At 33.8% G+C, this 12,454-nt stretch overlaps 2 protein-coding genes across 2 annotated transcripts; both read right to left on the bottom strand.

The window, feature by feature from the left end:
- Positions 1–2,909: 2,909 nt before the first annotated feature.
- Positions 2,910–4,381, bottom strand: LOC139774741 (uncharacterized). Its single transcript, XM_071710169.1, has 4 exons — positions 4,335–4,381; positions 3,849–3,975; positions 3,460–3,629; positions 2,910–3,241 (listed from the first exon to the last, which is right to left on the bottom strand). The coding sequence occupies exons 1-4, from the start codon at positions 4,344–4,346 to the stop codon at positions 3,104–3,106; spliced, it is 447 nt and encodes a 148-aa protein (XP_071566270.1). The 5' UTR covers positions 4,347–4,381; the 3' UTR covers positions 2,910–3,103.
- A 5,055-nt stretch (positions 4,382–9,436) lies between these two features.
- LOC139774752 (uncharacterized) lies at positions 9,437–10,603 on the bottom strand. Its single transcript, XM_071710183.1, has 4 exons — positions 10,420–10,603; positions 10,122–10,228; positions 9,846–9,955; positions 9,437–9,760 (listed from the first exon to the last, which is right to left on the bottom strand). Exons 1-4 carry the CDS (start codon positions 10,581–10,583, stop codon positions 9,575–9,577), a joined length of 567 nt encoding a protein of 188 aa, XP_071566284.1. The 5' UTR covers positions 10,584–10,603; the 3' UTR covers positions 9,437–9,574.
- Between the last annotated feature and the right edge of the window lie 1,851 nt (positions 10,604–12,454).

The following is a 12,454-nucleotide window of genomic DNA, read 5'->3' as shown; positions in this document are numbered from 1 at the left end:
TGCACGTGCAAATGCCAACTGCATCTGTCTGCAGGATATAACACGATAGACGACGAGAGTGATCCCGAGCTCGATCTTCCTGACGTTCACCAACTTCGGAATGGGCGAAGTAAATTACCAAAACTCTGTTTTAGGTAGATTAATTTGCGGTATACTCATGGTATAACCATTAATTTCTGGGTTGGTAACAAGAACGTGTCGTGACAGTGGCATCCACCGCAGAACATAAAGATACGACAAAGTAATATCCTTTCTAATTAACACCGTTGCTTCCAATCTTGAATACCAATAGAGCGAAATCATATTTGATGAACGGAAGTCCGAAAGCTATCGCGTTAATTAACGTATAAATGTAGTTTTCTCTATTAATAACGAGATTGTACAGTAGAATATATACGCGTGACAAATCAAAATCAAGCTTGCATGCTTTGTAGCCATAAATCCTCTTCGACAAAGTTGCATCCGATTATTTTATAACAATGTTTAACAATATTATACAATTTTCTATAACGTACAATTACATTATTTTAGAAGTAATATTTAATTTGTTGTTGCATTACATTTCTAGAGGAGCAATTATTTGTTATATATAAAATTAAATTATTTACTTTTAAAATTATTAGCAGAATATATTAGGTTATAATATTAGACAATTATATAATTTGATAATTATTGAAATTTGTTTGTTTTTAATTTATTGTAAATAAATATATGTGTAAGGTAATATTTTATTATGTAGAATTTTGAGATAAGATGAAGAGATTGCGCAGAAAGTCCATTGGATTAACAAGTTAGATAACAGTGAGTGTAATAATACATTAGGAGAATTTACACGCATCATTTGCACGGAATTTATTATGTGATATACTTTTAACTTCTTTGATATAAGAAGTATTATAAAAGTAGTTATTCGTTATTATCAAAATCACTATTATATATTAACATTTGGACTTAGAAAATCTTATTTAGAAAATCTCCACAGTAAAGTTCGAGAAAATATTATTTTCTTTTACTTTGGATGACTGAAGTTAAGTCAAAACTTATTAAAGATACAATAGAGAGAGAGTGTGTGATCGTTTATAAATTGACAAAAAAATTCTATGATTATTGCGTATAAAACTTTCCACCTATTCATTGGCTATATAGCTTCTAGACCGGGAATCATCATAAACTAAAGTCAGGGCTAATGACTTTAGCAGTCGAGATGTATCGGGAGTCGTTACGCTATTTTCAGTGCTTATCGCTGAGAAAATAAAAGGGGACAAGTATAAGCGCACTTCATGTAATGACAATCTGCACGCTTTATCATTTTTACTGTCCCTTCCACTGCTTTCAACGGGTTATTCTTCCCGTGATGAATCAGGGGATAAAGTGATTCTCAGATTTAAGGAGAGAGCTTCTCCGGTACTGTTGCACGCAATCGTTCTTCTTCGCCGTTCTTTCATACCCACAGCCAAGTTGCGTGTGTATCGGCGTGAGACAAAGATCAACGCAAAAGATCAACGTAAATGTGGTAATGTCATGGTCTAGTTTACTTGTTCAACAATCTGTAAATAAACATTGCATGATTGCAATTCGTCGAAATGCCGATGTTCACGCAACCGACAGAATGAGAGTACACATCTTATTTTCCTGGGTGGACTATTTAATTTTAATTAATTAATTTAGGCATATTTAATTTTCTTCTTATAACAAAATTTATTTTAATTTTGATCCAGTAAAATTGTCTGATACACAATAGGAAGAGAGCTAATTAAAAAACTAAAAACATAAACTTTCTTGTTTCTTTTTAACTTTGTCTATTATTGTTACAGTGACAACAGCGGTAAATTTTTTAAAGCATTTTACTCCATTACGAAGTCTCCGTTAGTCGTTTAATAACAAAGTGCTTCTGTAAACTAGAAAGAAAGAAAAAACATTTGGTATTTTTGCAACGGCAACGGGCCACAAGTTGCAGAATGTAACGTTGCAAGCGATCAAAATGACTAAAGGCAGCATAGTTGCGTTATATCGGCGCGGATGATCGATGCCTGCAGCGGTAACGATTTATGAAAGGCATGATCAACGCCGAGGGTGTGGTAGCGCGAGTACAAGAGGGAGTCGGATACAGATCTGAAGATTTGAATCGTGCGCGATGCTATCGCCGAGCGGAACAGTGAAAGTAACATCTTAAGTAAAAGTGGTTTCGCACACCGATGTAAGAACGCGCGCGCCATGCTCATTACGGCAAATCGAGACCGCGCGAATCGAGCCTCCCTCTTAGTCGCTGTAGCCGGTTTCTTTTTTCTAGTTGATCCTAATCAAGCAGTCGACGAGGAAACGAAACAGTAGATAACATATTTTTCGGCCTTTTGCACAAAAAGAATTTATTGTATGTATATCGGGCAAAAGAGCAATTATATACTAATATTATTTTTTTATTAAAATAATAAATAATATCTGATAAAGCAGTACCTAATATAAAAATAATTAATAAAAACTTATTAAAAAATAAATTGTGTTTCAGAAATAAAATCCAAATTTTATGCCTAAAATAAAACATTTTATCTTGTTTTTTAAATGCACTAGATAGATAGATATTTATTTACTTCAGCTTTATTTTTAAATGCACTATGGAAAATATGAATTATATGTGTAATAAATTTAATACGCTCCGTTTAATGTTTAATCCAAAGTTAATGTTTGAATAGGTGACAGAACACTTGAGATTAACAAACGTTTATTAACAATTATTAAAAAAATAATATATATTTATATTAATAAAAACTTATATATAACAACGTAAAAAAACATGTAACAAAATTATCTATAAACAGTTTGCCAGATTAAAATCTGGCATCAATAGATTCTATAACATATGCACTAATGTGCACATTAGTGCATATGTTATATTTTGTCCTCATTTCAGTCAACAATATATAAATCTTAAGAAAAGATTTATATATAATTGTAAAAGAGTAAATTCAAGTAAAAAAAACGTTCTCAAGATACAAACATTCGCGTTAATACAATCATCGGATCGATCGAAATCGAGAGGATTTGTTCCAATGGATTCTTCGATGCTAGAACGCGGTTATAAGACAATACTCGATATCCGCGAAGTTTAATGCCCTTTACCCTTGGACGTGTAATGGACCACGTGTTTGTAGACTGGGACATGAACGGGATATGGTTTCGCCACTGGCACGGGGAATTTCTTCTCCACGTAGACGGGATATGGCTTCTCCACGATATAAGGGACCTATATAAAAAGAAATGTGGTTACATATATGACATACGTGCTTCGCGTGGTACAGCAAATTTTGAATTTTCCAATAATCGTGAAGGTTAAAATAGATCAATCAAAAGAGGTAGAATACATATTAAAAGCGTTTATTCTACTTCCGCACAAATTATAAGATAAAAAGCATAAATAATGCGTACTATATAAAAATATTAGAACTTGAGAATTATACTTACATGCTTCTCGACAATATAAGGCTCTGGCTTCTCGATAGGTATCTCGACGTGTTTAACAACTTCGACCGGATATGGATGAGGGATCTCGAATGGCACCTTGTAGGGCTGAGGCACTGGTATTCGAATTTCCTTGGGCACTTCGACAGGTACAGGATGCGGGATAGGTATAGCTGAAACGGAGCAATTACGCAATTATGCAATTGTACGTATGCAATTAAGTATTTATACTTTATAAATGTTTTACATAACTATGGGAAGTATTTATCGCAGTAAATTATAAATATTAGATGTTACTTCCATCTTCTGCTCTAAGAATAATCAAATGCGATGTACGATGATCTGATAAGCTTGAAAAATTTTAATTAATATTTTTGAGAAAATAAGCTTACCATATTTTTTAATAATTGGAATTTCTACAGCTTTTGTTTTCTCTTCATACGATGAACCACCGTGATCCTCGGCATAATGGTTAGCTAACACCATATTGCCGAACGAAACAAGACTGAACAAAAAAACCTGCAATTTCATATTATTTTTCATACTCCGCTTTATAATGTTTCCTAATTTTTAATATTAAAACCATAATACAGTAATTTACAAAATTATAAAATTATTATTGTTACAGAAATTTCTATAAAAATGTTGTAAAAGAGTTACAAATTATTTTATTTTGGTAACAACTTAATTTCTGAAAATAATTTTTAAAATCTTTATTGTATATAATATTAAGCATGTTATTATTGCACAATATATAGCAGAGTTCTTTATTTTTTTATCTAAAAAATTGTCACTTCTTTGATTATATTAATTAACACTGTTTAACACATTAAACACATATTTGTCGCACGACATGCAAGCGAATGCCTGAATCTTACAATTTTATTCATGTTGATGTGCTTTTGTGGGGCTAGTAATGCGAACACGAGAAATCAAGCGTTGAATGACTATGTCCCTCAAAGATCGACTTTATATACCGACTTCGATTCCACCACCTTTCACAGCCTGCGATAGAGTTTCAATTCTTCTCAGGATATATCACATTGCATTTCACATCGTGCAACAATACTCATCGTATCAGAAAGGACTATACTCTGTCAAGATAAATATAAAAGGATTGCCCTACATACACAAAGACTACCTTCTTTCTTTGAATGTATTGATCCATTGCACTATGTACTTTTTGCACGGAAGTCACAATATGATTACGCATGTATTATAAAACATTGAGATCAGAGAAAGTGTAGATGATAGAATTTGTGACTTGATTGCGCCATCTTACAAAAAATTACTTTTTTTGCGAAATTAAGAAACAATTGCATAGCTGACGCACTGCCCATTACATTCATTCGTATTTATTTCCTTACAATACAAATAAGACATATAGCTAACTTTAAACAATCTGCAATCGCATCAGAATTTAGAATAAAATTTGATTTATAATGTTATTAAATCATATCTTATAGCATGTTTAAAGTGAGCGTTATTATTAGAAATTTGACGAGATTCGGATTTAATTATATATTTATATAAAACTATAGAAAATCAGTTTTTAAACAATTTTAATCCATTTATTTTTAATTTTCTTGTACTTGGAGAGAGTACATTTTCCATTAAAAAAATTATATAACTTTAATAATTTTTAATCACAAAGTTTTAAATGTCACAGTATTAATCACTTTATCAGGTTGTCTTACAACTTACAGATGTGATGTATCTTATTAGGAATATTCACGATATTTCTATTTTATTGTTCGATACTGTGCAGTAATAAGCTATTACTTGGGACGTGATCGTTTAGTTAAGTAAGCATTTTATGATTACCATATGGGTTTGATTAAATTGTTCAAAAGAGTATGGCAGGCAGGTATGATATTCAAATGGGCAAACGTTAAGATATTCCGTGGAAGGAAAATTACGAAGATTTTACGAAGAAATTACGGAGCTTTAGGCAAAGGTAAACGCATATGACAGTCCCGTTTACCGGAAGTGAAGGTATACCATGTATGTACAATCTCTAAGACTTTCCGATGTTCCTGTAGGATGTTCGTACAAATTCAATTATGTTAAATGACTATATTGGCCAACGAATGGGTCCAAATTTACGAGCAAATGGCAAAATGTCTCGGTCGTTACTCGGAATAATTACTAATTCTCTTGAGACAAGTGATCAGAATGACTCGCCCGAATTTTTTTTCACAGTGCTGATTTGGCTCGATAAACATAGGAAAGGAGTGCCCAACGAACATGCAAATTTGATTTCCGTTCACTTATATAAATGCAAACTTCCCGGCAATCACGCAGCGAGGTAGTTCCCTCTGTATATTGTTTTTAGACTCAACTAGGAAGTGAACGCAAAGCATACTCTTGCTCGGAGAGACAGACGATACATTTTTTTTTGGATACGTCAGAATGAAAGTACGAAACATAACGCTTTCTGTGAAAGGGTTCCGGCCGGAACACTGATCAAAAGACATTCGATTGTGAAAGGTGGCGTGAAACAGCCTTAAAAATGGATAGTAATACTCAAAGATATTCGATATCCGTTAGTAGATAAAATAATAAAAACTTATCACATATATACATTAAGCCAAGTTTGTTACATCCGCTATATTGACGACGAAAGAAAAATTCTGGATAAATTCGGGTTGAATAAATTTACGATTTATGCATATGAATACATATTTTAGTTCCAAATAAAATAAATGTAACAATTGGTGGGAAAAAGGTGCAAAATTAAAAAAATGTTTTTACATTAAAAAATATTTTAATAATTTAATTATTCTTATGCAATTATTTATCATATATTTCACAATATTTATCTACACTTATTAATAAATGCATCAGAATTGTAAATTTGTAATATTTTGCAAAAAAAACAAATTAAAAAATGACAATTACAACATCTGTTCAAAAATATTTAATAATGGAAGTATTATAGTGTTTTTATACGGTGATTTTTTTCAGATTTATTTCCCGGTTAATTATTCACATGGCAAGTTCATCATCCGCGGAAGGAAATGCGTTGCTAATGCTTGGAGAAACTCCGAGGCGACTCTAAAGTGAAGACCACCTCAATTAATGTCCACGGTGAAGCGATACCGCTAATTCGCTCTCATGGAAAATTGGACGAACTTACGGACGCAGAAACTCACGATCTGTCACTCACAGGAGTTTAGGTCCGCAGTCCAGTTCGATTTCAATTGTTCCTCGGTATGTACTAATGGCGCAACGAACGAGGTCTGACCTACAACCTCTGGCATTGGAGAAAGTATGAATTCTCGGTCGTGCTTCTTAAACATGACAGAAATTACGTCGTTTAAATCAATCAATCTGCTTTTTAAACATGACAAAAATTACGTCGTTTAAATCAATCAATCTGCTTGTTGTATCTCCTGCTTCAAATAGTAACAATAAAACCTCAAGTCTTTTTGTTTTCATTATTACATAATAAACGTTTATGTAATATTAGTTCGAAAAATGCTATAGAGAATTAGATAAGAAACAATAGAGTATAAATTGAATATAATAGATATTTGAAATCTACTCTGCCCTAATCTGAAACTTATCTGAAGTTTTTATAAAGTTATGAAGAAGGCATTTGCTAGAGACAATATTATAAATTAATAATAAAACCAATGTACACAGAAATAACATGTAACATTATATATAATACAACATAAAATTGTTTGTGAATTGTCTAATAATGTGTAATTAATAGAAAAAAAGTGAGATACGGATATATGATGGAAGTGCTAATTGAACAAGATAAAAATTTCCTGAATAGAGAGGTAATGGGTCAGAAGATTTCTCATAATAATAGAGAAAGGAAAAGAGAGAGGGAAAGAGAGGAAGAGAGCATTACCGAGGATTCATAATTCTTCTTCGGCGTGGTACGCATTTAAATATAACGAGCATGAGTCAACGAATCCGCTCCGGTAACGTGGAAAAAGGAAGCTAGCGTAGGAAGTTCGCGTCGGGGAAGAAAAGGCTTATGGCGAAAGTGAAGTTCAAAGTCGATTTGCTCTACCGACAATCACCGACGATCGTGCCGCCGCAAAAAGAGGAGCCGCCCGGTTGGTGATTGTATATTAAAGCGCGCCTTCCTGATTCGTATACTGCCCGAGGTTACTTACTCATACGCACGTAGCGTGTGTATCTACAAATGTACCCAATCGATCGGCTTTCCCATAATTGAAGGGAGTTGGTTTCTTCCCGCGGCACGGAGCAACCGCGTTCAATTATAATGTTACTAGCCGATCGTGGCGCACTTTAAAATAATGCACGCGCAAAGTTGTATTTATTGGATGATCGCAGCATGGCAAGAGTGGAATGAAGTAAACTGAGATCTTTTTGCTCAAACAGCTTCTTTTTGCTTCTCAGTTTGCATACCATTAAGATACGACCATTAAGATGATTTAACGGATATTACGGCTTAATACGAGATGCCGGTACTCGGAAATGGTGTGACGAAGTATGCGCAACCGCAATCATCTCAAGTATCATTCCCAAACGTCGAAGTGCTATGACGTTTTTCGTTACGTGTCGCGAGAGAGATCACTCTTCCTGCTTTTACAACGGTCAAGACCACCGTCACGATCGGAGAAAGAAGCAATCTACAAGACCTTCCCTTTCGCTACTACTTTAAATCACTGCCATGCGTTCATGTTCGCCCATCGACGTTTGTGTTCTTTCGTCCGTACATCAGAAAGAAGGCATTGTTGTTGCATAATTTTTTTAAATTTGAAATTTGCTTTGACTTCACGTTTGCCGTCTATCTCCGCTTTGTTGGGGTGTCTCGCAATTAAAATGTATTCTCTACCGCGGCGCCCGCGCCGCGCCGGTCTTTTCACTTCCACCTACCTTAAAGAAATAGAAGATTTGCATTTCTCTTTCGCCATGCTGGTTTTTCCCGCTCGAAGTGCTTCATTATTTCCGTTTTGTTTTTGCAGAAATATAAACTATTGCGCAAAATTATTCCTTGCATAAATTTAAATAAAATTAAAGGAAATATAAGAGGAAGTGAAAAGTGAAATGCAACATTATACATGCAAGATAATATTTCTTGATCTTACTAAGCATATTAAAATCCGGTCGATTCTTAACTAACTTGGCTTAACTACACTGACTACTTTACACTCGGACTCATGTTTTAGAATAGAGGATTTTTAAGAAAATATTTTTTGAAGGGAAATCTGGCCTTTATAAGTTACTTCAGAATTGATTGAACGGAAAACGTCAATTCAACTAATTGTAAGATATACAATCCATTGCGTAAAAAGAAAATAAATGTCTATTCGGTCTCGCACTACTTTATTTTGACATTAGATGGAACCAATCAAGCAACTATTTCGACTCGTGCGTGTTTAAGGAATTATGTAGATTTAACGTTCAGAGAGAATTATTCGAACGGTGAAACTTAATGTGTCGCTTATTACTGTACTGGACTAATCGCAACTGATTTCGTTAGCATACGGCGAACCATTTAGCAAATTAGTGTTTTTATAACATAGTTTTATAATATAGGCATCTTTCTTAGAATATCTAGAAAATGGTCGGTGCTATATATGATCGTAAAAATAACGAGCACGATATTAACGACACGGACCGTCGTCATTATTAATATCTTACTTCAATTTACCACCAGATTTCGAATCGCTGTGGCGTTATTATTTAAATCATTACTACAGTTTTTTGCACGTTGATTTCGCTTTTCACGAAACGACTAATATGTTGGTTGGAAATTCAATTAAGACACAATTTATAACAGTTCTTTAGCAAGTCATAATTTAATATCCGATGAGGTACAATATAGCTGCATAATTAAACTAATATTTCTTAATACAAATGTTTCTATACTAAATATAATTGTCAAATTTTACATGTATAAAATAATTTTTCACAAAATCTAAGTATATAACAGTTAAGTCTTGGGTAAGGAAATGAAACAAAGCTGTCTATTCTATTAATGCAAACGTTTTAATAAATAAATGTCCCACAGTGCTGTAATATAGCATATAGCGCAATATTTTACCTTGCACTGTGTATATATCTTTGATAGGATATACAGATTAAAAAATATGTATTAACAACAAAGAGGAGTCGTATTTCCGAGGGATTAATGCTTAACTGTGTGCACGATGGTCTTGTAGACTGGAATCTTGATCGGAATCGGCTTTTCGACCGGCACGGGCACGTGTTTTACCACATGAAATGGTACCGGCTTCTCGATCTTAATCGGAATTATTTTCTCGACGGGCGTCGGTACCTTTTTCTCGACAGTCTTAAACACTTGCTTCTCCACCTGTAAAGACAAGAGGCTGTTTTCAGTGAGAGATAACTGAGAGTGATTTTTATTGTAACATTCAAGGTAATTATCGCGCAATCACCTCGAATGGTACAGGTTTCGGTACTAGCACATGAACGGGATAAGGTTGCGGGACCGTTTGCACCACCGGATGCGGTACGCTGATTGGGACCTTTTGGATCGTCGGTATTCCTACGTCGGCGCGGATATCATGCAACATAAAAATAAAATAAGTCGCTTGAAAATGTTTAATAAGCAATAAATAGTCTTAAAGCGCCAATGCAAAATTATTATTATTATACATAATAATATCCAAATGTATTGGCGTACATTAATAAAGCGTCACATTTCGTATTACCAATATGTTTAACAATGGGAATGACATTGGCTCCGTGAAGACCGCTGATAGTCGAGTGCCAATCACTAACTTTTATTGGCAAACCTCCCAACAAATCTAAGGAATGACTTTCTAAAATTCAAAACCATTTATCAGCATTTATTCATCAGATCGATATAATATGAGACATTTACATGATAAAGCTGCAGTCATACGTTATAATTATCACACTAAATCCTGGTCACGCTGTTACCTATTGCACAGCTTATACGCATTAGAAAACGCATTTCAGAAATAAATCGTGTAATAGATAGGCAACAAAAAATAAATATTCAAATCTGTACCTCCTAGGCTAAAAGCTCCCAAGTCATGGTGATCTAAGGAAATTTCTCCCAGCGTAAGCCCGCCGCCGCCATGATGCTCAAAGTCCCAATGGGAACTGTAGGAGCAGGCGACGACTCCCAAAAGCACAATCTTAAACATGAAACATCACCAAAATTGTAAAAAAAGAAAACATGATTTATCTCCACTATTAACAGTCTCTAAATTAATGAGAAATTATTCACAGCACAAGTTTCACGAGAATTCATGAGTTTATTTAGTCCAAATAGTTGAAGATACATTGATTATTAAACACGAGATCGTTTACAACGTTTACATCTTATTACCTAATAAAGATGGGCCTTTACGTACAATTTTTTTCATTCCTTAGCTAATGTATCGTCAATGAATAAGTAGTCTACTCTCGGGACAGATTCTTTTGTCGTCACTTTATATACCGCCTACTGAGAAACAAGCAATCCCACTATTCTTTGAAGTAACCCCACCGTGGATGAAATAGATTGCTCGATTGAGGAACTAATCGTTCGCGGTCACCATTACGCGCAAATGTTAGATAACGTCTAATACTCCGTCCATAATTACATATCACTGCTTCACTTTCTTACTGATTGATATATGAATTTTTAGGTATAAATCTAATTTTCTTGTCTTAATTTTGAACGTTGCGTGTATTTTGAATAAATCTTTTATCAAAACTTGCCCTTATTTATCTAACGTTACGTAAGATTAATCGAGAAAAGCTTTATTTAAATAAAGTAATAAAATATCTTTCTCGCGAAATTTTATATTATTATAGAAAAATAATTAAAAACGGAATGTATAGCGCAGCGTTTTTGAAATGCATTGTTATATCTTAAATTTTATAATTTCTAATTATATTTGTAAGAATATACAGAGGTATTGCAATAGTGCTTTCATATTTCTTTTGTAGAGTTTTTATCCCGCAAAAGTGAATACTTCTTTATAAGTCACTTCTTGTCGTTTTCTTGGTTATTTTTTGTTATAAAATACAAGAACGGATTATCTCGTTAGATACAACGATGTTGCCGATGTCATGGATGATTTGTTGCATGCGACCACGATGATCCCGTCCATCGCGGGCAAATCAATCTTGTCTAACATCCACTTTCCGCGGAATTCCCATGCTTTTATCGAAAATCACAGTGAAAGCCTGTCACGAGCACTTTTCGCGCTCTACGACCTGTAGTGGAACGCATATGATGCTAGTTTGATTACCATTACCAACGCAAATTTTCCACAGGTTCTTTTATTTAAAAAATGACTGGATTTTACAGTGAAACAATTACTTCATATTACTCGCGAGTTAAAAGTGTGTACTTGAATCATGCGATAGTTTTTAATAGCTCAAAAGAAAGAAGCAATGAACACGTAATAATTTCAAAAATAAATACCAAGTTGATATATTAAAAAGTAATGTAACAATAAAACAGAATGTAATATATAAATTAGATTATAATTTCTATCAAGAGACACGGTAGTGTTTCGTGCCAAGTGTACATGCAACGAGACACAGCTATAGATCATGTCTGATCTATAGATAGCGAGCCGACGAATTGAGAGACACTTAGATTATCGAATCTCAATAATGACTATACCAATCAAGGTCTGAGTAGGCCAATCGATAGCTCGGGTTTGAATTATATAATATAAGTGTTTTTATTTTTCGTTTATGTGTCTTACAATAGTTTAAACGCGAGCGTGTGCTCACTAAATTAAATAAGGGAACGGCAGGTGGACATTAAACGATTAGATACTAATTAATTAAGTAGAATAGACATTTGTACTATCTATATATTATAATATGTGAATATCAATATGTGAATATGCTGGATTTCAAACTCGGATCATTTATTATTATCGCAAGCAATAAGAGTAATACCCCTTAATTATATGTATTTATATCTGGTTATTTTAATTTATTCCAGAGCATTTTCTCACGCAAGATAGTAAAAATCGTCTCGGCGACAGACTTTCACCAAATAAGAACAACG

This window comes from Temnothorax nylanderi, unplaced genomic scaffold (assembly GCF_030848795.1).
Source record: "Temnothorax nylanderi isolate EJ_2023f unplaced genomic scaffold, tnyl_v1.0 TNYL_tig0086_pilon, whole genome shotgun sequence".
Lineage (NCBI taxonomy): Eukaryota > Metazoa > Arthropoda > Insecta > Hymenoptera > Formicidae > Temnothorax > Temnothorax nylanderi.
Note: the sequence above shows the minus strand (reverse complement) of the source record. Positions and strands in the feature narration are given on the sequence as shown.